This window comes from Mauremys reevesii, linkage group 21 (genome assembly GCF_016161935.1).
Source record: "Mauremys reevesii isolate NIE-2019 linkage group 21, ASM1616193v1, whole genome shotgun sequence".
Classification (NCBI taxonomy): domain Eukaryota; kingdom Metazoa; phylum Chordata; order Testudines; family Geoemydidae; genus Mauremys; species Mauremys reevesii.
In genome coordinates, this window is record NC_052643.1 from 13,146,196 (window position 1) to 13,171,695 (window position 25,500).

General features: G+C 47.4%; 1 protein-coding gene across 5 annotated transcripts in view; it reads right to left on the reverse strand.

Moving 5' to 3' along the window:
- Positions 1-902: 902 nt before the first annotated feature.
- DVL1 (dishevelled segment polarity protein 1) overlaps positions 903-25,500 on the reverse strand; it is a 168,514-nt gene continuing 143,916 nt past the window's right edge. The window contains exons 6-16 of one of the 5 annotated variants that reach the window (XM_039508680.1): positions 20,156-20,249; positions 18,993-19,062; positions 17,970-18,109; positions 17,479-17,555; positions 17,051-17,118; positions 16,346-16,495; positions 9,544-9,675; positions 8,375-8,542; positions 5,806-6,012; positions 4,330-4,376; positions 1,318-1,374 (exon numbers count right to left, since the gene is read on the reverse strand). In XM_039508680.1, the coding sequence (XP_039364614.1) occupies positions 4,366-4,376; positions 5,806-6,012; positions 8,375-8,542; positions 9,544-9,675; positions 16,346-16,495; positions 17,051-17,118; positions 17,479-17,555; positions 17,970-18,109; positions 18,993-19,062; positions 20,156-20,249 (1,117 nt within the window). In that variant the 3' untranslated portion in view covers positions 1,318-1,374; positions 4,330-4,365. The other 4 variants (XM_039508676.1, XM_039508677.1, XM_039508679.1 and 1 more) reach the window with 4 other exon arrangements.

Here is a 25,500-nt window from a genome sequence, read left to right on the forward strand (position 1 = left end):
CAACCCCAGGGTTCCAATTCACAGCAGAGGTGAAGTTGGGAAGGGGGATGCCAGAAAGATCTTATTCAGCAACCAAGAGGAAAAAGAGCAGCCACAATTACCAGCAAAGCCACTGATGTGGGCAGGAATAGGATGAACATCCCCTCTTTAAATTGGGAAAAGCTGCATCTATGCCTTGCATAACCAGATAGCGGCAACTGTCCCATTGCTGCAGGAACAACCTTTACAACAGCAATTAAGTGCATGTTATGACCAGACAAAAATGGACATGCCTCATCATCAGGGGTGTCACGATTGTGATAGGATGATGTCAAAATGAAAGACAATTCCACTCCCTACTCAGCAGAGGAAAGAAGGATTCTACATTGAATCAGATCTTTGCCTACTGCTGGGAATTTCGCTCTCTGCCTGTCCCTCTTACATACAGCCCACACACTTTCGGGCGTCAGGGCTGCTTGTGTTGCTGTTTGCGATATACCAGATGTATGACAGGGAAATCAGTCATAGTAGCCAGTGTTTCTGGTAAGACAGAGAGAGAGAGAAAAATAAAAGGTGCTAATAATGCATCACTGGAAACTTAGAAGTCATATGAAATAATACTCTTGAATCAGCCAAGACGACACACTAATTGCACTGAAAGTAGGTGCCACAATTACCAAAGCTCGTTAAGCTGTGAATATACACCAGTCAACCACATTAAAAAACATGGGGAGAAAGGGAAAAAAAAGGAGGAAAGAAAAGATGCCATTGATTTGCTGATATTTAAGAATCCCAGGTGATTTTGTTTGTTTTTTGCAACACATGACTGAGATTCAGGAAGGTGTTACATGCAATACAGCCAAGCTTTCTTTCTTAAAGTGTTTGGCAATGACCCCACCCCCCAAAACCCAAACCCCAACATCAATGAAAACAAGCCCCTCCCTCCCCCCAAAACAGAGTCTGAAGGCACTTCCTCTCACATGATGTCAACAAAGAATTCACAAGGGTTGCCCATCGCCTTCTGGAAGGACTGCCGGCTCCCCGTCAGCTCTGGAGGAACGGAACTCAGTTCTCTCACGGGAGGTCCGCCGGGGGGTCCACTCGTCCCGTAGACTTTGGGGCCTAGCTTTGGCAGGTTGTAGAGGGGTGGGACCCCCGGAGGCCCATATGAATGGTGGCTGTGGTGGCTTCTCTCGCTGTGGGTGGCAGAGACGTGACTCCGGTGGCTGAGCTGGCTGACGGGCCGTTCGCGGCGCACTACGCTGGCTCCGCCCCCGCTGCGGGCGGTGTGGTCGGATTCGCTGCCGCTTCCGGCTGACTTGCGGTCCTTCTCCCTGCCCAGAGCCCTCCGGCTGTTCTCACTGTTGCTCCGGTTAGAGCCGCTGCTCTTGCTTCCTGTGGACGGCGAGCAACAGGAACAGAACGGGAGGGTCAGTCAGTCACGTTTCCTCCCCTCCACATTCATCAACATTTCCTGAAATCCCCCGGCATCAAAACCCACAGTGGCAACAATGACAATGACCAACTCCGGCCCACGTCAAGCACAACAGGCTATGGATGACTCCAGAATTTGGCGACGACACCCGGTAGAACAAAGCTGAGGAAGTTGTGGCATGCAAGGACACACATCGATCGAACCCTCCCTCCGGAGCCAGCATGGGAAAAGCATCGGCTAGCCTAGAACGACAGCCTGAAGCCCCGCTGCTTCCATGCCCCCCCCCCCCGGCACGTAGAGAGGGAAAAGACAAAATGGAGGGGAGGGGAGGTTCTGTTTTTAAACACAAAATCGGTTCCTTCTAACAGTATGACTGACTCAATGTGTGGATGCCAGGAACCCTGGCACAGGGATGGGTTATCCTCCCACGGAACCTCTTCTTCAAAACATCTGGTCTTTCCTGTATCAGTCTTTGGTAAACAAAGCAGATTCAAATGATGTCCCTGCTCCAAACCCAAGTCTACGGAAGTCATTCTGTTGGCTTCCATGGCATCAGGGCCTGACCCAAAGGCAGATTCCTACGAAGCCCATCACTGAGGTGTTTTGTGGTTGTAACGGCCTTCAAAAGCCGGAGTGTAGAGTTGTTACATGGAGATTGCCGTGGATCATGCAAATGCCGAGTCTAGAAGATGTTCCCCACAGAGGCTGAAAAATAATGCCTGTGAGGTTGTGTGCAAGTAGCCACAGTATGCGAGTGTGAGCTATTGACTTCACTGGGTTTGGGGCAAGGCCCCGTGTGAGCAGCTGCAGGAGGTGCTCAGGTATCATAAGGATGAGCATGGGATGGATACTGAGGTAGATATTTCCAAGTTAAATCTCTCTCTCTTTTAAAAAAAAATCCTAACTTTCCAAGCCATCATTCAACAAGGAACTAATTGCTCCGCTTAAACCAAAGCCCTTAGTTTGAGGTTCCATTCACACACAAACTCCTCTGCCTCGTAATCATGGGCCAGATTCTGAATTTGAACAAGTGCTTGCTACTCAAGTCATCACAGCACTGATGGTTAATGCGACAGGAGGGAGAGAAGAGAGAATCACAGGTGCTCCTATTGCTAGTCGCGGCTCTCCTTCCACTGATGAGATTATATTGAGAAAAGGCAAAATAAAAGAGATGGAGTTAAAAAGCTAGGCAGGCCTGGCATGTGTAGTAGAAAGCTCAAAGCCTCCTGCAGTATGCAGAGGGGTTGAGGACCAAAGCAGAATGTGAAATACCCAAGATGCAGTGTGGGCGAGCGGTTTGACCGCAAGACTAGGAACCTGCAACTGATTAATTCTATTCCTAATCCCCACCAATTCCCCTGCTTGCTTTAGGCAAGACACCTAACTGCTCTGGGCTTCAGTTTCTCCATCCATGAATGGAGGTGATTATATTTACTCCCCTACCTTCCAGGGGGTGTTGTAAGGATTGGTTAGCTAAGCCCTTTGAGTTTCATTATCAAACATCTCCTAATGAGCCAATAAAAAAAACAAACACGCATCAGAGCATAATTGGGAATTAGCAAGATGACTGTTCCAGCCCTCACTCCAGGCAAGATCGACGCCAGCATGACACAGATAGAGTTTTCTTACAAGGCACTGATTATAATTCATCTAGGAGTGACTGGCACAGTGCCCATCTCCACCCAAACACAAATCTTAAGGCAGGGCTCTTTGGTAACTGCTTTGCAAAATCAAGAAGCACCTTGATAGGAAGAAATTCCAATGCAGTGGGCCTTTTTTTCCCAGCAAGAGGTCCCCCCCCACATTGTGGCAACCCTTTAAGCACTAGAGAAATCTCCTTTTTCGCTAACGCGTCCCAGGAAAATAGCGTAAGTTTTCAAGCAGGAATTCCCATGGATGGAGAGATCGGTATGCTGGGCATGCAATGCCGAGTCTGCAGTAATGTTCTTAGATTCAAGCTGGAGGTGTACATCAAAGTTAAGGTGTCTGTGAGAGGAGTTATTCGAAATCAGGCCCCAGAACCTAGGCTGACTTACCTCATCAGCATAGTCACTGCTGAAGGTAGCAGCACATTCAGTTTGGTGCAGGTGAAAGGAGCTGAACTGACAGCTTGGGAGAACTAAGCCCTCTATTTACTAAGAGCTACGTCCTCCCCAGAACAGGGCAAGCTTCCTCTCATTGCCCTTCCAATACTCCTCCACACGAATCCAGGAGAGGAGAACAAAATCCAGTATCCTTGGCTGCTCTGATGACTACTAACGAGGTACCAATTGTGTGACGTGGACAGTCGCCAGATCTGCACAGACACCCTTGGGCTCCCCGGCCACTGCAATCCTGGGATATCCCTGGGGGTCCCTACCAACCTACCAGAGCCACTGTCTCTTTTTGACTAGTGGAGTTATTGCTACACCCTCAATGGCTGCTCACTTTACGTGTCCGTCAGTCATGTCAGCTTTCAGACGTCTGAATGCCCAGTGTGACCAGATCCAGCTGCCTGGTCCAGCACCCCCAACAACTAAGGTGCATGGCTGGCACCCACAGGCCTTCCACCAGGTGTATGCCAGGAGAGCATTGGCAGCCACCTCTAGAAGCAGCTTATTGGACTAATAAAAACAGGATCCAGATGGGAGAGTCAAAAGGCTGATCAAAGGCGCTCAGGGCACCATTTGGAAGTCTGCACGTTGGCAGGGAGAATTCTGATGCCATTCCCTGGTAGCTGTTGTACCGCTGTGCAATCAGACTGCTCACTCCGCTAATGCCACGGTATTACAAACAGGATGTCCTGGGACAGGCAAAGTGCCTCTGACAATTAAAAATAAAACAAGGGGGGAGGGAACAGCTCAACATTTGGATCACAAGAGTCTAAATGATCATGCTATGAATTTGTTGTTATTATGGAGGCGTTTGAAGCTTACCAATCCCCTAGTGTCAGCCATTCCTTTCTGAATCCTTCAGTCTAATGCTTGCTCAGAACAAAACAAGGGAATAACACAATTACAAAACAAGAAACAACACAGCGGTGTAGTTTCCAAAAGTAGAACAAGGAAGAAAAAAGTGTTGAACCGTTCAAAATGAAACCCTCCCGTCGCCTTTAATGAAACTCTCCTAGCTGGTAACCCGGGATTCATGGACAAAAAGATTGTGCCTTTCCTATTCCAGCAGCAAAGAGCTAATATTCTGTTGTTCACAGTGACTGGTGAACCCCCTGAGGAAAAATCAGTGCCCCCCACCCCCCAGTGACAGAACAGACCTGATGTGGATTTTTTCCTAAAGATCTGAACTTTTTTGGTTTCCCTCCCACACATACTTGTTTTCAGCTGAAGTGGGAAGGGCAAGTGCTGGAAATCTCACAAGAGTTCTCGTGGGATTTCCAGCCTGGGTTTGCATAACGAAGGAGGTTGGGTTAAGTCTGGAGGGACTGCAGGGGCTGTTTATCTTGGTAATATGATTCATACCCAAGCTTGGAGACTCCTTCTGAGCCTTGCTTTTTGGTTACTGGCAATGTTTCCAAGGGGGATATTCACACACCAGAAGCAGTGTATTTAAGAAATTGCAGGGGGCCCCCACTGGACAGTCACACCACAGAATCATGTTTTATTTACTATGCTCAGAATGAAGTAGCAGGGTGATCCTAGGGCTGGAAAGAAGGTGGTACATTCAAGCAGCCCATGCAACATGCATCAGAGCAAAAGCCATTGTGCTCCCCGCGGAATGGCGTTTCAGGGTTGCAGTGCATTTGGCTGGCTGCTCCAGACAGCACTCTTTCTGCTTATTTCACACAAGAGGAGGTGAATGGCCTTGTGCACTCAGTACGGAAGTGGAAGCCAGGAGCAGGCAGTTTGGAATCCCACTTCTGTCCTTGACTCTCAGTTCTGGCACGTGGCTTCAAGCAAACCGCTAATGGCCTGATTTTCAGGGACGTCGAGCACGCCACCGAAATCAGCGCCTCGCACCTGTGAAAACCAGGCCCTTCACCTCTCACGGTGGCCTTCTGATTAGTCGGCAAGCTGTTATCTATGTAGCTCTTTCCTGGGATGAGGAGTGATTTATCAGTGCTATGCCTGTGCCACATTGGACACGACAGACAGCCCTGTATCTAGCTCCCCCGTGGTTCTTGCTCTGTGTGCTGAGCTCTAGCGAAGTACCCGGATGGAATATTGTGCTGGCTCAACTAAAATGTAACGAGCACTTTCACTGCGGTGCTGAAAGGCCAGCCCGCCTCTCCCCTGCGTCTGCAAAGGGAGTTTGGATTCAGCACAGTGGCTGCACATCCCATGCATGGAGCATACAAAACCACGAGGAAGGGGAGCACAGACAGGACTAGGGAAACTCAAGCAAACGGCCCGGGATAACGGGAGCTGGGACAGCGCGTGCGCTACTCACAGGCTTACCTTCGCTTTGCTGGCTACCCGCACTGCCACTTCCGTAGCTGAAGCCTGGGTCCTGGTATGCTGGTGGGAAGCATGGAGGGGGGAGTGGGTACTGGTAGGGGTACCCCTGACCTAACGGCCAAGGTGCAGCAGGATGTGGAAGGGGAGCAAGAGTGTCCTGATCAGAGGCTCCGCTAGAACCGTTGTTAAGGTTCAAGGCAGCCATATCTGGAGGAAGAAAGAAAAGGTGAGGACAGTGCTCTGCCCAAGCCCCTGAGCCCCACATACCATCGTCACCCTCTAGAACGACAGCTAGTGGCTTTACCTGGGACTTTACCTCAGCAGTTCAATGAAGCTATTGCCCAGGGTGAAGTAGGCATGAATATTGAATATGGAGGGACAGATATCACAGGCGCCGACTTCCACTGTTCTCGGTGGGTGCTCGACCCCTTCTAGTCCCGCCCTCGCCCCGCCCCCATTCCCCAAAGTCCCTGCCCCGCCTCCTCCCCTGAGCGCGCTGGGTCCCTGCTCCTCCCCCTCCCTCCTGGAAAGTCCTAAGTGCTGCCAAACAGCCGTTTGGTGGCAGGAAGCACTGGGTGGCAGGCAGAGGAGCGGGGACGCGGCGCGCTCGGGGGGAAGAGAAGGGGGAGGAGCAGGTGGGGGTGAGAGGAGCTTGTCTGCCAGCGGGTGCAGAGCACCAACTAATTTTTCCCCGTGGGTGCTCCAGCCCGGGAGCACCCACAGAGTCGGCACCTATGATGGATAGTTTCAAGTGGGCGTGTGCAACTGCGAGTGCAAAAACACCTACACTGCTCTGATTCGACGCCCCAAACCGTCTACCATTTGCCTATTGCTACCAGCCACCCGCAAAGATATTCTAAGGTTTATAGGAAGCATCTCAGCGGAGAGATGGGCCTTGCAGCAGAACCACTAGGTTAACGAAGCAGCGAAGAATCCTGTGGCACCTTATAGACTAACAGACGTTTTGCAGCATGAGCTTTCGTGGGTGAATACCCACTTCGTCTGTTAGTCTATAAGGTGCCACAGGACTCTTTGCTGCTTTTACAGATTCAGACTAACATGGCTCCCCCCCCGATACTAGGTTAACGAAGCCAGTCTCTGGCAGACTAAGGAAGGATTGTGGCCTTATGCTTAAGGCACTAGACTGGGACTCAGGAGATTCGGGCTCAATGCCTGACTCTGCCTCAAACTCCCTGTGTGACTCTGGGCAAGTCCAGGCTGCCAGCTACACTTGGAGCTAGGGGTGTGAGTCCCGGCGTGCACACTCGCCCTTGCACTAGTTCGCGCTGCGCGAGTGCGCTAAAATGAGCAGTGTAGCCATGGCAGCATGGACAGCTCAGGCCAGCCGCCCCAGCAATAAAGCTGCTTAGGCACGGAGGTGGGGGGTGGGAAAATGTGCTCAGGGCAGCTGGCCCGTGCTGCTGCTCCCGCTGCCTGCGCACTAGTGCGGCGACGCTGCTATTTTTAGCGCACAGCCTGATGCGAGCTAGCAGCTCTCCCCGAGCCTGGAATCACCCCCGAGCTCCAAGTGCAGATGTAGCTTCCACCCCCGCTGTGCTTCAGCACCCTTCTGTGCCAGTGGGATCTGTTCCGAACGCTGAGGGGCGCGGCGAGGGCACAGCCATTACTGAAAGAGAGGTGCTAACACCCTGCCACGCTGGGGGCCCCTGAAGTGACCTGAAGAACGAATTCCAGAGCAAGAGGGGTCAGTGGAGAATGCCTGGCAGCCTAGTCCCATTTAGACAAAAGGAGGGCCAGACGGAATGCCTCTGCTGATCACGCTGGTGTCAGGGCATGAAATCATTATTCGATGTCAGATCATGCTTATACAGCCCTCATCACCGTAGTGTTTGAGCCCCTCACAGCATCCCCCTAAAGCAGGGTAATACTAGCCCCATTTTACAGATGAGGAACTGAGACCCGAGGGCACACAGGAGTGTGGCAGAGTCAGGACTGGAACACAGATTTTCTGAGTCCCAGTCCACTGTCCTATTTCACTAGACCACCCTTCCTATCCAGATAGGAACATAAGAACAGCCACAGTGGGTCGGACCAAACGTCCGTCTAGCCCAGTATCCTGTCTTCCAACAGTAGCCAATGCCAGGTGGCCCAGAGAGAATGAACGGAGCAGGGCATCATCAAGGGATCCAGCCCCTGTTGCCCATTCCCAGCTTCTGGCACGATAGAATCATAGAATCTCAGGGTTGGAAGGGACCTCAGGAGGTATCTAGTCCAACCCCCTGCTCAAAGCAGGACCAAGCCCCAGATAGATTTTTACCCCAAATCCCTAAATGGCCCCCTCAAGGATTGAACTCACAACCCTGGGTTTAGCAGGCCAATGCTCAAACCACTGAGCCATCCCCTCCCTGAGATAACTCAGTTGCTTCTCCTAGGGGAAAATATTGGCTAACAATCATGTGACTCGTGGCGGGGGGACAGGACGAGGGGGCACATGTGTGGAAATGTGCCTGTGAAATCCCACAGGCGGCTGTCCTGCACTTCCTGCCAGAACAGAGGAGCTGGCATCCAGCACACACGCAGCTTTGCCCTTCACGGCTGAGGGACTTACTGCTGCAGAGGTCCCCGAAGACATAATAGCACTGCTCTGAGAAGGTGATTTTGTTCACAGTGTGCCTGAGGTAGCCGTGTTTTAACATGCTGCTGGCGTATTTTCTAGCCTCCCGTCTGTCCTTGAAGCCCTCCACGTGCGTGTAAAGCCAGTCAACCACATCTGCCCCTGCAATGGGAGCGGGGAATGGAGAAAGAGGAGAAACATCCCAATGTTATTTTTAGCTGGCAAGACAACATTCAAACTCCTATTATCTATCATAATGCAATAATGCCTATAGGCCTCAACCAGCTCAGGAGCAGCGTTGTGCTAGGCACTGTCAAAAAAAAGAGACAGGTCAGGCCCTGCCCTGGAAAGCTTCAGAATATCATAATTTCATAGCACCGTTCACCTGCAGATCATTTGGCCCACCACTGAAATGCATCCACCTCTGGGGTGGGATGGAGCAGCTGTCTAACAGCGCTAACCACCAGCAATTTAAGCCAGAAAGTGAAAAACAAGCCTGCATCCAGGTGGAGCACCTATTCATTTAAATGCTGGGGAAAAAAAATCATACATGGATTTTTTTTTTAACATAGTGCATATGAGAAGGAATTAAGACACTCTGAAATGATACAATGTTTATTCAGACAGTGACAGGAGTTCAACAGATATGGGGGGCCAGGAGGGGTGGCAACTCCAGGCTGTCTAATGTCCTGCTTAGATTACAAGTAAAAGTAACTTAGGTTGCTTAGAGCTCAGTGCACATTTGCATGCAGCATGAAAACACCAGCTGGGTCACTTGGCCGTCTCCCTTCAAGAGGGGACTAGCTGGGGTGGTTCAGGTCACGACTGAGATGCCTTGACAGAGCTGTGTGAACGTGCAGGTTTGGAGCAGCAGGGGGCGCTGCTATCCTGGACTGAGATGCATTCCACAGCTGCAGGGAGGCACAGGATGGGAACAGCAGTGGGTTCAGGTGCAGTGGGACAATGGGTAGGGGAAGCTTGTACAGTCCTAGCCCACACAAGTTCAAACTCAAGCCATTCGTTCCCCCTTTTCACAAATAGATTCTTTCACAGATACACACAAGAAAAGGCTTGTGTGGCTTGTGGCTCTAAAAGGCAGCTTCCCCAGCCCGTTCCTAACAAGCCACTAGGTGATCTGCACAGCCCTCGGGGGACCTGCTTACCTATCACTGCATTGGAGATGGTAATTTTTAACCACATTCTGTCCCGGATTTCCAGGCCTGAGTCAGGTAACTGCATAACCTTGACAATAGTAGCCATGTCACTCTTCACAGTCAAGGGAGATTCTTCCAATTCTGAAAGGAAGAGAGGTTAGATGCTTCTCGGAGCTCAGCCACCTCTGCAGAGAGTCACAGTTTCAGCTCACCGTTTGGATTGCACCTTTCAAGACACAGCTTTCCAAAGCAGAGGCAAGACACAGCCACAAGATTCCCCCCGTCTTGCCCTCAGCAATGGCACCAACGTACAGGATTCACACCAGTTCTGTAAAGATGCTGCTTGGCGTGAACAGTTTCGTCACTGAGTTGCAAGCATCCTACAGGTGTTGGCTTCTCCAGCCAGTTACAAGTCACTACCACCCGTTTCACTAGGGGGAGCTCCTGAGGCTGATCCAATCATCTGCAATTTCCCATTTAATTTGCAGCGCAGAGGGACTTCAGGCAACACTCCCGCCACATTCAACCCACCACAGGTCACATGGCGGTTGTACAACAGACAACGTTGGGAACAAGCACGTTTTGCTTCTACCTAGACCTCCGGGTTAATCACCATGAATGGTGGCCCTGCCAGGGAAAGAAGAGGGTGAATCTATTCTGCTATCAATGCATCTGCAGCTCCTATTGATGTCAATGGGCACGGTCCCGGCATCAAAGGGAGGAGGGAAATGAATCGGGAAACCAGAAGACAGCCTGTATCATTAACAAGCGCTGGGCTGGTGGATGCCTTCCAAATGACTTGTTTAGTGGTACGCAGCCTTACAAACCAGGGAAAGTAACACAACCCAATGAGAACACCCCCTTCCCCACACTCGGGGGACCTCTCTTGCAGAGTATTTGGAAAGGCCAATTCTAGATGTGTCAGCACTGATCAGTCATTGCTGCTTCTCTCATTTCACCACCCCGCCCCGGACCCGAGTGTTCAGCTAGAAACAAGAGTGATTTGTTTTGCTGATCCATTTCCATCATAAAACCCAACGGTAAGTGCCTGCCAGATCTGCTGTGCTGGCTGGGCAGGGTTAAGCCTGCCCCCCCCCCGACCCTCGTATGGGAGGGCTATTCTCCTTAGTTACCTCAACCAGCAACTCCTAGGACCTTTCCTTCCATAAGAGTGATGCTCACTATAGATCATAGTAATTAGAGACCGGTCTGAACCCCAAACGCCGTCAAACTCTGGATCCAATTCCCAACTTCACAGCTGGTCATGTATTTTTAATGGGCTGCCCACCATACTCATTATGTTAACTTTGCCTCCCGTCCTCCCAGCTCAGGAAAATTCATATCCATCACATAGCTCAGGCCCATCTCCGGCAGAAACATAGCAAGTCGTGAGCCCCCCGCACCTTTCTAGGAGAGCAACGGAACCAATTTCTCTTTGCGTCAGCCACCCTCACACTTTTGGTAAAAAACAAAAATACAAAACAGCAGAAACTCAAACCACTGATCTTGATACATGCACATCTACACACTTGAAATAGATCATCACATGCCATATACACACGAGGCTTCTAAACTCTCATGCCATCTGAGCAACACTAAGATTTTGCTTTTGCTTTAAGTTAGTTCAGTTAGTAACAAAAAGCAACTTTAAAAAAAAAAGAATGTCGGATTTAAATATGTGGGGAGCAATAAACTTGATTTTCATGGTCTGTCTCCACATCAATATTATGCTTTTAAGAAACCACTGGAAGCAGAAGGATGCTGGATCAGTAGGCTGTAGTTTGCTGGTTGCTGTCCAAATCTGAAAACTCTCAGTTACATCAAAGAAAATGCATCCACTTCGGGACTGACCTTCATCAAGTAACCCTTGACCTGACAACATGACTGAGGGGGGTGGTGAATACACGAGCATTAGAACAGGCAGAAATGCCGACCATCTTTTGAATCAGATGCATTAGCCCACTGATCCTCAGATCCTAGCGGTTCAGGAGCCAAATTAGTGATCAACGTTCCCCAAAGGAGCCACAGTAGTGTAAATCTATTGTTTCATTCTCTCTCTCTCTCTCTCTCTCTCGAGTATATGAGAGAGAGAGAAAATTATATAGTCATTTTGCTGTGAGAATTATATATAATTATTCTCACAGCAAAATGACTGACCAAGTGTTCTACAATTGGTTAATAACATAGGAAAAGTATCCTGACTGGTTAATAACTTAGATCAGTTAATAACTAAATCACACAGTGTTTTAATATCATGTGCTGCAAAGAGCCACTTGCAGCTTCTGAGCCCTAGTCTGAGTATCACTGCATTAGCCCGTTGCTTTAGATTGGTTCTGAGTGGCACCTTTACCTGTCAATTTCACCTCTCCACTTTTGGAGATTACGGATAAGGGTATATACACATCAGGACAGTTGTACCACACCTCATGCCATCTTTATTTTGCACCTTCATTCTAGTGCACGTGCATGTACAATATTTGCTGAAGAGAAAGGCCCACGCAGAAGGAACAAGTAGCTCTGGGCAGGATACCCCTTTTCAAAAAGCAAGTAACGGTCTGAGGGTTTGATCCAAACTCCATTCAAGTCAATGGAAAAAAACTCCCATTGATTTCAGTGGATTTTGGATCAGACTCCGAAACTCAATAGCTGCCAAGAGGGATTTTGAAATGCTCAGGGGCTAGCGCCGAAGAAAACTGGAGTACTTTTACACATAAATATATCTAGGGTGATCTTAGAAGACCCGGACGGGCAGTAAGCAAGCTCCCCTTCTGAAAACGGAGTGGGGAAAAGGTGCTCTGCCTTTAACAGATAAACCAGCATTGGCGCTTGTACTGCCTGAAGGCAGCTGGCCCAACAGAGAAAATCAGAGGCTATTGAAAGAGATTGTTGCTCTGGAATAAGCTGAAAATTATTCTAGAACAAAGTACTTTTTTCAGTAATAATTAATATGGAAAACTGGCTCTATCTGGTATGAAAAAAGTCTGATTTAACAGCAATTGAGTAGTCAGGTCCCTGAGGAGTCCTGTGTTTGAGAACAAGCCTGAAGAAATAAAGAGATAACAAAACCAAACCCAAATAAGAAACCCATGCCCTGCTGTGCTGTGGGTTTCACCTGAGGACCTCCAAATCTCAGGTGCTTTAGGCACCAGTGTTGATGTAACACTGGCTGCACCAATATGTCTGATGTTAGGAACAGGCAAGCAGGTAAAGGGGGTGGGCTGGAAGAAAAGAGGAGTCTTTCAACCTGTTTACGTTGTCCCAGCCCCATATATAAACAGAGTAAATCAGGAGACATACTGCAGTGCTGAAACGCAGGAACCTCGACACAGACTTGCACTCAGCTAATGCTGCTCCATTAACTGGCTGCTTCCACGTTTACAGCCAAAACAGTAAAACTGATGTTTATGTTTGCTGGGAGTATCGGCAACGTAACCCTGAGAGAATCTAGGAGGCTCTTGGACGGGGAAGTGCAAGGCTGGAAAGCCCTGTTTGTTTATTCCATTCTGGGTTTAGAGGCATGCTCTCTCTCAGCTTCTGCCGTACTTGGCTGAGAGGTTAATGGGTGAGATCCTCTCTTCCTCCTGACCCACTCCTGAGATCTGGGCGTGCCACCCCTACTGTGCATCAGACTGGCTCCAAGTGGAGGAGACCGAAGGGGAAAATCAAATGAATGGCAGTGCAGTTTGCGACCAACCTCACTGCTAGTCCTGTTGGCCTTGTTTGTAATAAAATGTTACCCTTCTATCGCGCCTGCCATCTGAGGATCCCAAAGAGCCGGGTGTGCTGGAACAATTTGTATAATGAGGGGTGCTGAGAGCCATTGAACCAAACTGTAAGCCCTGCCTATGATGGAAACCACTTCAAGCCAGCGGGTGTGGCAGCACCTCCTCCCCGCCCCCAGGTTCCAGCAGCTATGCAAAAAGCATCAGAACTATGAATGAAGAATCCCCCAGACACACCTCTGATGTGCGTCAGGATAACAACTTTACAGATGTGGAAACGGAGCCATTTTGTTCTGATTTCAGTTTTTCCTCCTGCTCGCGTTAGGAAAAGGGGACACCCCACGCCACAAGAAATGAAAAGCTATCTGCAGAAAACTGGTTTCACTCCCAAGCAACCTGCATTTCAGAAGCATGATGAAGAGGGTGTCCACCTTCCTCATTTCCAAATCGCTGTGCTGTGTAGCAAGGCACCCGATACATTAATGGTTCAAGAGGAATGTAAACAGAGTAACAGACTCTCATTGTTTGACAGCAATCAGCAGACATATTAGACTCCAGTAATCTTTAGTATGTATAAGACTGAAAAAAATGCATCTCTAGATAAAGCCATGGTGGGATAAGTGGTTCACTTGCCTTTGACTGCTGATAATATTTTGCCCCCTTTTGTTGGTGCCGCCTCCTGTCTAGGGAGATGCAGAGAAAAGAGGTAACTCCCCTTTCAGAGTTTCAAGGTGAGGCTGTAATTCTAGCCACTGTCCGCTTAGGAAATCAGAGAGCGAGCAAGCACCTACATGGTCTGGCAGGACCTGCTGGTATTTTTAAATATAAAGGCACCACCAACGCACAGACAACTCCAGGAATTTAATACTTCAGCCAAACATTTGTCCAGGAAAGATTCTGTCATTGATCATTAAACCAAAGGCCTTTAAATGAGCAATGAAGATCTACTTTATTCATTATGATGATGATTGTTGTTGTTTTGCCCCTATGGAAAAATCCAATACAACGTATTAGCCATGAAACCAATAGGGTTTCTCTAAGGGGTTACAGAAATGACATTAAGCAACCTATAGATTTTAGGCCCCCAATTCAGCAATGTACTTAAGCGCTTGCCTAACATTAAGATCGTGAGTTATGCAAGCTGGCTTCAGTGATCGCTGAATTGGAGCCTTAACAGAGAATGAGATCCTCCCTACAGAAATTTTAAGGCAACTTACAGAATCTGTGGGGAACTATATCCTTGCTACAGATTGGGTTAAAGATTCTACAGAAGGTTCATTCTGTATTAAGGGTTTTTCCATACAGGATATCTGTAGGAAAGAAACAAGCACTTTTTAAGGGGTAAAGTTCCTTAGAGGGTCTAGTTTAGATTATTTCATTGCAAAACAAATCTCGGAGTGGAAATAACACCTGAACTATAATTGGCAGTGTCACGGTTAGTTAACAGAGTCAATCTCTTTTTTTTATTACTCTGTGCAGCCGAGAATATTTTCAGTGCAAAACAAAGATTAAAGGAGATGTGTGTGAGCAATACAGCTGGATCCATCAATTCTCACCCCTTCTTTTAACCTACTCAGATAAGCCAACCCTTTCAGAAGTGACTAGTCATTTGAGGCATTTCAGTTTTTGGATGTTACGCTGAGGCACCGTAAAAGGGCCTGATTTTTAGAAAGGGGGGAGCACTCTGAAACCAAGCCATCTTTAAGGTATTTCAAACAGACCCCAAAATTGCTGGTCACCATTGAAAATCTTGGCCCAAATTTTCTAAACAGGGACATGCTATCATGAATAGCCACCAAAAGCATCCAGTTTGCATTGCTCCTTCCTAGTTGTTCTTCTTTTGAAAAAATTATGCCAGCCAACAAAGTACAGCAGCTGTCCTGCCTGCCTCAGAGGAATCGCTGGGGGAAGAAAAGCTTGGGGACACACACCGAGGCTTTGCCACTTGACGAGTAAGAACGAGACAAGAATTTGATCCTGATGGAGGCAAAAGTGCTGTTTAATTTTGCTGTTCACAGGGCAATAGGGAAGCGTGTCCGGTGCGTTTAGCTAAGTCGGCTAAGATTGCCCTGTGAGCACCAACAGGACCAGTTAGCAGCCGCAGCTCAAAGCAGGATGCTAGATGGCAACATTTTGGAAGAAGTCGTGAACCAGTCTTGCAGAATGTGTTTAGTTTCCGGTCTCTCTATTCTTCGTTCATTCATCCGGGAAAATACTTCAGCTAGTCTGTAAGTGCTGCCCTAAATAGGGATGGACTTAAGCACCACGCTGAAGTCTCTTCAGCACATGCTTAACTGCGGTCTCAAACAGGGATGCTTTCCTAAATTGGGGCCTCAGAGGTGAGGCGCTGACCAGCCACCCGCTGCATGTATTTGTCTTGCCTCAGTGCCATGTGTTTTAAATCAAATGCTGCATTGTGCCCTGCACACTCACTAGAGAACAAGGTAAGACTTATTTCTTCAGTTCTAACGTTTCCAAGATAAGAAACCATCATAACTTTCGCACTAGGCAGACAGGAGAACTTAGGAATTGTCACAACAGACCAGACCAGTGGAGGAGAGAATCTGACCCTTCATTTCCTCTTGCGGGATAAAAGTCACCGGGTTTTGATTTTCATTTGTTTGGTTTTTTAAATTTAATAAAGTTCCCAAAAGAAATGGCAACCCAATTAAACCATATTAAAAACACTGTGAAGGCTCTTTGGTAGCAATTAAAAAAGTTTCCAAACATAATGCCCCAGTTCCTGATCTGCAAGGTTATCCACCTGGGGGGGAAAACGGCTTCTGGCTCTGTAAGGGACTGATACATTAGGATGGAGCTCTGCCCTTCCATTTGATTGGAAGACGTGGGGGAAGCCCTTCTAATTTATGGTGCAAAATCTAAGTGCAAAACCTTGCTCCTCCTACACTGTGCTACCACTGTGTTAACCTTCAGAAAGTTTTATGCTCCCCACACGTTAACATTAAAAATTTAAATGTTTTCTTGTGGTTGTCGTGTTTGTTTGTGTCTTGCTTTGCTTTTTGTGCAGCTCTACACTGCCGGCCCTGAGCAGAAGACACCTGCCCTGTGCTGGCCGCAGTGCGACTTACTTTCCGAATCGTGAATTGAGCTTGTTAGTGAGGAGCTGGTAGATGTGATGGTGCTCATGGAGGGGCTCATACCGTAACGGGGGTACGCTCCCGTCATGGCTGTGGTATGAGAGATCCATGCTGCAGGGTCAATCGGCCTCACTGGTTCAGCTGGAACAGCAAACAAAAAAGAAAGAAACCAATCAGATTTCTGGCAGAATCCACCTCAGCAGGATTCAACGGATGGTTAGTGGGGATAAGAGACAATTATTTGGACACTGTCAGTATCTTGGGTCCTTGTCATTCATGTGCACAGGGCTATGATCACTAGTGTGGGGGACCAGAAGGAATTGTCTCCTTGGGTGTCCTATCAGGGACTTTTGCCTTCATCCAGGGCACTAAGCAGGGACGGTTGGGTTAGATTTGGAGGGGTACATCCAAGATGATCAGGTTCCTGTGATTGTAGCAGGAGTCTTCTCATATTATACTGTGAAACCCGACCCAGACCCAAAGCTAACTGAAGTCAAGAAAGAAAGAACCCCTGCGTCCCCCCACCCACCACTTAGAACTAGATCTCCTGATCTGTTTGCAAAGGGTTGTGGTGGTGGGGGGGGGAAACTTTCTAAGATGACAGGGTAGCTGGAAATGCCTTGACCCTTGAGGTCTTTGTGCCATGGATTTTGAAAACCTTGCAACTTAGCACTGTTATACTGGCTGCTCACTTACCCCTGGGGATAGTGAAATAACTCCTAGGTGTGGGGTCCCAGCACTTGGCCACCGTTAGGCTGATAGGTCTGAAAAAAGAGAAAATAAATAGGGATGAGGCAGTTCTCTTTCCCTGTAGAACCGGGAGAATGATACTCGATCGCGGTGAACTAATTTGTTCCTCCTCAGGGATGGCCAGATAGAACAATCACATTCTGAGGAGTCTTTTGCCCTAGGATCCCCAAAGGGAATGAATCAGCAAGACAGCTACCAGTCGGTGTTGGTTTTAGCTGGTATACTAGCAGCCAGAGACTGACCTACTCCAAGTGGTTCAGATAGTCAGGATAAGCATCCAGTGAACTGTGCTTATCCAGACTGAACTGCTGAACTTCGCCCAATACCAATATTTCGGGAGACGGGGGAAGACAGGGATCTGGTGACACACTCACCCAGGCTTGGAGACTATTTCCCGTAAAACCCGCACTGCGTCATCATTGCTCATGTTCTCAAAGTTGACCTCATTCACCTGGAACATGTCACAAAAGACAATGATGGTCAGAGGTTGTCACTGAAGGGAAAAGGATGTTTTACTTAGGCTAGTGTTAGCCTGTCCCATGCCAACGGCCATGAAGAGGGCATTGTCAAGCACTATGAGCGAGGCCCCAACTTTAATTTGTCTTAACTTTGTTTTCATTTGGTGGAGAAACTGAAGAGATTTTTCATTGCTGTAGAGTTGGTCAGCCATCCAGCAGGGGGAGCTCAAGTTAAACGGCAACGATTTAGAGACTTATGTAGTAGGTAGACCTTGTGCAAGCTAAAACTTCTTTGCACAAGGGTGAATTTCACTCACGGGTTCTGGAACGAGGGAAGCTGGTGGAAAGGCCGAGCTGAAGCCAGTAATATCTCAGCAAGCGGCATAATTTTGGGGGCAGGGACCAACCTGTAGAAGCATGTCTCCTGGTTCAATTCGGCCGTCTGCTGCCACGGCTCCTCCTTTCATGATAGAGCCAATGTAAATGCCACCATCTCCTCGGTCGTTGCTCTGTCCTACGATGCTGATCCCCAGGAAATTATACTTTTCTAGATAGGCAGAGGGGGGAAGAAAAAGCAAGTGAGGTGATGGAAGGCCACTGAAAGCTGGCAGAGCATTACTCTATGGCCTTAAGAGAGACAGGTGTCTTCCAAATTTCTCACCACCACCACATTATCAACAGAAGCATTGTAGACATTCAGACCAAGAGGCTAAGCTGAGCTGGGCATATGTACCTGGCATATTCATCCAAGCAGGGAGAGGTTGTTGATCTTGGATTATGTTTTCCATATGACTTGTTGAAAATTTGCACATTTTAAAGAAAATAAGCAAGAGGAACTGTACCGAAAAGACCTGTCTGCGTCTAGAAATAACACACTTAATAGCATCAGGTCGTGTTTGTTTTTCCATACATCACTGGGGCAGCAGGAATTCAGGGCTGGTGAAAGGGGTTGGACTGACAAGTCTGAAAGTGTCTATTTATCCAAACAATGTGGACAACATGGGTGGCAGCAACATAAGCCCCCATCACCAAGCTACCTTCCTTCTTACCCCACTTCTAGGAGTGAGAGGAGAATTCCATCTCCAATGACCACAGTCATGGCTTATCCTGCTGTATCTGCCATGAAGATCAAAAATCTGAGACAGTTATGGTGTGGATTATGTTATATGGACACACATCCACTCTGAACTGGACTGAGACCCACCTGCTTCATTTGGCAGTCTGGACAGCTCTCAAAATTTATGCCCCTTTAAGTCAACAGGAATCTTTTCATTGACTTCTAAAGAACTTTGGATCAGGCCCTAATTTAAGTAGCTCAGCTATTGTATCATGCTAAGTCTTGACCTTAATAGTAAACAATGAACATTTACAGCACTCGACAAACAGAATTAAGAATAAAAATAAACAACGATGCTACAACATCAGCTTACCCATATTGAGCGTGACAGTGATGATATTCAGGGACATGGTTGAATCCGTAATACTGCTGAATGAGGATGACTGGAAAAATAAAAGAGAGGCTTCATCAGAATCCCAGCTTTCAAATGGTTCAAAATCTAGCAATGAAAATAACTAACTGGGAGCAATTCATTGGGAGCAACCAACGGATCAGATTTGGACCTTTCTTCTGTATTGGAACCACCTAGGAACCCATCATGATTTATTGAAATTGATTCCTTATTCATAATTCTTCAACAAATGTATTTCACCCAATGGTTGTTTGAAAGGGGCTCATAGCAATACTCAATAGCAGGGATTCTCTATTTGAACGGTGCATGCGAAGTCATGTGGTACAGTTTCGGATCAGATGACCTAAAGAAAGTACTCTTGTCGCATAGATGTGCATTTGCATGCGAGTCCTGGTATTCCCATGGATCAAAGCTCCTTCCCAACCATCCGTGCAAATAAAACATGACCCCATAAAAGTTTGCAGAAAGGCAAACAGAAAACGGGACACACATGGCTAAATCGAAACACTATCAAGGTTCAACAAACATGTTTGAGAATAGCTCTTCTGTTAGCCCAGTTCTAGCAATAAGAGCTTAACATATTCTGTTTCTTTAAAGCCCCCGGGTATATATATATATTTTTTATGAGAAGCAAACAAGTGCCTGATTAAATTATAATACATCCTCAGAGTCACTCCGGTGCAGCTATTGCAGCAGTGTCCCAGAATGGAGTGAGACACAATCCTTGCAAGTTGCTGAGTTTTTCCTAAGAGCTGAGCATCCTCTGCTCCCATTCAGGTCAATAGGAGAGGATGATGCAGGCCAAATACCCAATACTATAGTAACCTTGCCATTGGCCCTTCCTCTTACTGAAGACCGTGTCCTGACTGAGGCGGTCCCATGGGAGCACGTGGCAGAGAGAAGATGGGGCAAGAAGCAGGGTCACTCAGCATCAAAGGCAGAGGTCTGAAGAAAAACAACAAGCTGTGATAATACTTCAAGATTCCTAGGTTGAGGACCTGTTTCAAAGCCTATAGGAGTGGACAGGAATCTTTCCACTAGCTTCAGTAGGTTGTTGGCCAGTCCCATAACCTCCTTCTACCACACATTGCGCTCATCAGAAACACGACCCACCCCAACCTTACCCTGTCAATCTGGCGCATCCTTTGTTTTCTCCTCCTGCGTTTATGCTTCCGTATGAGCCGGGACGAAGTACTTTGCTCTGTGGAGCTACTCAGCCTGGGGAGAATTCAAAGCACAATTCAGCTGCATAAAAGTGAGGCCATTTTCAACTCTCTACTCTGCCACAAACGGCCGATGCCTGAAGATCCAGGAGGGAGCAAGAAATGTAGGCCCCAGCAATTGGTTCACGATGCTCCTCCCTCCCTCCTTGAACTGCCGCTCACCCCAGTGTGTTCGATCTTGGTCTTTGCCTAGCAGCATGCACAGGGCAGTAGATTAACTGTGACAAGGAGGTTACAGGCTAAATTACAACATGGATTAATGAGAATAATTTACTATCTTCCTCCTCTCCGGGAGCAAGAGGGAATTCAGCCCCCAACTTGGAAACACAAATCCTTCTGATTTAACCACCCAAGGTCACGGATACCCAGCATTGCCTAGTACTTTGTGGTGGTCCTGACCCCATTAGCCAATGAAGAAAAATGCACACAATAAAGACAGCTGTAGGCCAAGCAATTATTTTAATCTCTGCTCTGAAAGGCTCCAGTACAGAGAACCCTGGAGAATCACGTGATGCTACATTCTGAGAGCCCTGGAGGGAGAAAGAAAGATCCTTGTCAGCATGCCGCTATTCCTCCATGCAACTGGAATCCCATGTGACTAGGAACTTAATGGGGGCCTCATAGCTAAGAGAATAACTTTCTCAAATAGTTATGCTTGTTCCGATGGCTCCTCAGTCCGTGGGATGGAGAAAGTTACGTTGCCACGGAGCGATTTATTTATTTTTGTTTCTATGATTTTCGAAGGCACTGTAATCGCCGAGTGTCACATCCATTCATGCATTTTTCTTCAGAACTGCTCGGTGAGGTAGGGAAGTTGTATCATCCCCATTTTACAGATGAGGAACTGAGACCCGAAGACATGAAGTGACTTGTCCAAGGTCACACAAGCAATCTGTGGCAGAGTCAAGGACAGAACCCGGATCTCACAAATCCCAGTCTGGTGGGTAACCACAAGAACATCCTTCCTCTCTATTTGTTACTCTACAAATGGTTAAGAGAGACAAAGATGATGCTATATCTTTAACCAGCACAACATAGCCGCTTCAAGAGCAAATGGGCAGACGCAAGTCCCTGCTTCACATACCCGAGCAACAGGGACCCTGGACCTGTTTTTCCCATGTCTACCTGGCTCTGATCTACAAGATTCTGGCCACATTCAAAATGCTGGAAACCACAAGAGAGGACAAACCCTGGAAATCTCATGAAGGGGCCTGTTGTCATGAGAATCCCCACACGCCGGGAGTATCCAACTCGTGTATACTCTGCGAGTGACTATTGGGGACGGGAACCTCATGGAGCTGGAAGGTTTGTGAATCTCTCGATTTATCCTCTGAGTTCACAAAACTAATTCAAAGCTTGTCAACATCAAGCACATGCTTCCCCCCAACCAGCAGGGCAGTTCCATTTGGAGTGGCAACAGCCTACATTTTCAAAAGCAACTAGTGATTTCAAGTGCCTCCATTACTGGCAAAGCCCACACACCACTTAAATCCTACCTAAGCACTCCACATATGGTACGGTATGGCTTCCGGGGTGCCTAGATCTTGTTGGCTGCTCTGCACAGGGCTCAATTTCACATAATGTCCATTTTGCCACCAATATTTTTCCCCGATTGGATTTTCACTCTTCTCCTCTTTCCTCCCAGAATCTCTCCTTAGTAGAGCATGAACCTAAGTGTGTTCAAGACTGAGCTGAATTCTCCAACCCACAACAATCAGGTGGGCTTGAAGTCCAGTGAAGTGAGTTTGCTTGAGTCCAATGAACCTGCCTGCTACTTGAAGAGAGATTCTGGGGAAACTTTCCTGCTTGGACGCAAGTCAAACAGCAAGATTCCTGGGAAGGCTGCCGAGTGAGAGGCAAGTGCCTTTCTTACGCTGATAAGAGTAGGACTTCAGTGCTTCAGTAGGCAAACTAACCCTGTGCCAAGATTTCATTCCATGCTGTGAGCCCTGGGGAAGGGGTGAAGTCCAGCATGACTCATGGTGAAGCACACATTAATCTTTCTGTTGACTTTCATGCAGCTGGGTTGGGCCATGAGAGAGAAAGAATGAAACACACGGCAATTTTTATACTGTCATCTTTTTCTGATTATAACAGCTTTAAATAATTCCCGGCAGCTTTGCATCATGTAGTTGATTCTCAGCATCTGTAACGATCAACCGAAGCATGCAGTAGTTTAGAAGGTGCTGCTCTAGACCAGTGTTTCTCAACCTTTTTTAACCAGGGACTGGCTTGCTGCCTCCCTGGACCGTGTCAGGGAGATCTCAGGGACTGGCGCCGGTCCACGGGCCGGTCGTTGAGAAACGCCGCTCTAGACAACTCCTAAGGAGGGGGATTCTGGTTTGCAACGGACACACAGATCGCAGGACACGTCCCAGGCAGCTCACCATATCATTTGTTTGGTTTCACAGTGCCACGCCAAGCAAGCCACTGGCTGCTGTTTCCCATTGTAAACGGCGGGCTCTAGGTTAGAGATGTTGACAAAACGCACATGCCATGCCACGCCTGAGATGTCAGATTAGGGAGGGACTCCTCCCAGGAGCAGAGAGCTCTTCCTTCGCCTCGCAGACAAAGGTTTTGTCTGGACAGGAAATTGCAGGACCAGTGGGCAGAAACATCAGACACCTTCAAGGCCCCCTAGCCCAGTTTTGCCTCAAGTAGCCTTGGCAGGGACCTAGTGTTGCTTCCAACATTTCTGACATAGAAGCATCTTCCAGCCCACTCTCTCCCTGTCAATATTCTCGTTATCACCAGGCACTTCCAGTAAACAAACCTCCCGAGCTGCCCATGCTGACAGGTTGTGCCAATTCCTCCCCTCCTGCTCTGAGGCACATCAACACGGTGCTGCTTAGAAACACAAAGAGCAATTATACCAGGGGTTCAATTGGATTCTCTCTGGCAGGCTGGACTAAAAATATTTGTCTGCAGTAAATCTGGCTGGAAAATGCAGCTGCTCTCTGACTTTGTGAGCACTTAGAAGTGACGTTTTAATCCCCCATCAAGTCAGGGACTCAGTGTTTCAAAGATAGCTTTGATATATACAAGGGTAAAATTAGCTACGTTCCTAATTGCTCTGAAACCAATTAAAGATGTCCTGATTGTAACTTGTAATGGTCCATTGCTAAAATACCAGCAAGATGGATGCATTTTAGACACTGGTCTGATGCAAGGGATGGTCAAGAGAGTTTGGCTAAAATATTCTCACCAATTTGTAGTTGGCTTAACTTTTCCTCCTATTTTCTCTGCTCCTTCTGCAATTCTGGGCTCTGGCCAGGGCTGGAAGTGTAAGGAGTCATTAGCATGGTTTGCACTTGGGTCTTCCAGGTCACAAGCTAGACTTCTACCATTAAAGCTTAGCTGGTGGCTAGTAGCAGGCTGTTATTTTCTAGTGACCCAGCCACTAGATGGCAGTCACATCAGACATGTTGCTAGTGTTACAGAAGTAGAAGTGCAAAAATACTACAAGAAAGTGAACAGAACAGAAGGAAGAAATAGCAGAAATCTGGAGAGAAAGCCTGTTTCCCATGAGACTTAGAGGTTCTACAGATTCAAAGAGGTCTGAGAACTAGCATCCAAACTCTGGGTCATTATTCCACCCAAACTGTCAGATCTTCTTAGAGGTTCTTCCACCAACCACCATCTTATACATCCTTTATTACTGATTTCTTAAAGAATAATGTACCTTACCCCTTCTGACTTGCTTACCTTTCATAATTATATCGAAGGAATTCTGAAGGCATAGGGTAAATTATACCTTCTCAACGGAGACCATGTCAGAGCAGAGTGTGGTTATTAAAAGCGTAAGAAACCGATTCTTACAAACTGAAGGGAAAGGGAGACAATCTGCTTAATGATTCAGAAAGATGGTTCTGTAACCCTCAGGAAATTCCAGACATTCACTCAAAGCATCCAATTGGCTCGAAAGTGCTGCGGAGGTGGTATCTGATCTGGCCAATACCACCACCCATGTGTCCTACTCTCTATGCCACAGGAGCTAGGCACTCTGTTATTATTTACTTGCATTATGGTAGAGCCCAGGGCCCCACTGATTTAGGCACTCTCTAGACAAACAAAGAAGACAGTCCGTGTCCCAGAGAACGTACACTATATGACAGAGCGACTATAGGGATGAGCCTAGATAGAGGGATTAGACAGAAAATAGGCAAACTGAAGAAAGATACTTGCATATGTGTGCGGGTGACGGCAGTCAGAACATTTTAGCATCACCTGCAGGCTGATTCCACCGTCAACTGCACACTCAGCATCTTCAAAAGGATACACACCTTTACCCTCCCCATGTACCTCAGCAATCCTGGATCAAATGATACTAGTCTGCATAGGGAGACGTGGGCCTCATGTGGGAATCTGGGTTCCATTAGGATATGCACCTCTCCAAATGCTGGACACTGTCGATCTGTAAAAACGGAACTGGATATCCCACAGAACAGACTTTCTTGAAGGATTTCTGGCACTTTTGTTTCCAGCTGGTATCAGACTAAGAGGAGTCATGTTCTTTTGGTCTGCAATATTTCTGGTTTTACTCTGCATCAGAAACCAGGAGTTGGGGTGGCATCAGACCCACAAAAGATCTCAGTTCATATTTGGTTCTAAAATACAGTCCATGATTTGGGGCAGTTTTAATGCGATCCAAATTGGCTCTTTCACTCTTTGTCTTTCAAAATTCAGGACCACATCTTCAGCCTTAAGACACACTTCCCTGGGCTTGCTTTCTGGCATCCTTCCATCACAGATGAAGGGTGTTGAAATGGTACTTGCAAAATGTATGCGAAAGAAATGAAAGAAGAGAAATTTATCCTGAAGAATGCTACAAACGTGTACGCATTTAATTCAATTAATTCTTGATCCCTTCTTGTGGGAAGCTGGGCAAGGTTTTAAGCTGTCTTAATAACCTTGGGTGCAAGTACAAGGAAAGCAGTCGGTCTTGGCAAGACTCCTAGATGATGTAAAAGCATGTTTGTAAATATCAGGCTCCACAGTCTCTGCAATTTCTTTAAAAAAAAGTAATTAGGGAAAAAATCAAAGGAATCAAACTTATTTCCTCTTGCACGTTGCCATAACATTTTAGCCATCTCTTAAGTTCTTCTCGCCAACTTTTTCATACCTGTGTCCTCAACAGAACTGCTGCTTACTCCATGTTTCATCAATAAAGAAAATATATATTACAATTACATAGCCAGTCATACTAATTTGCATTTCTGTAGCACTTTTCACGTCCAGTATTTCAC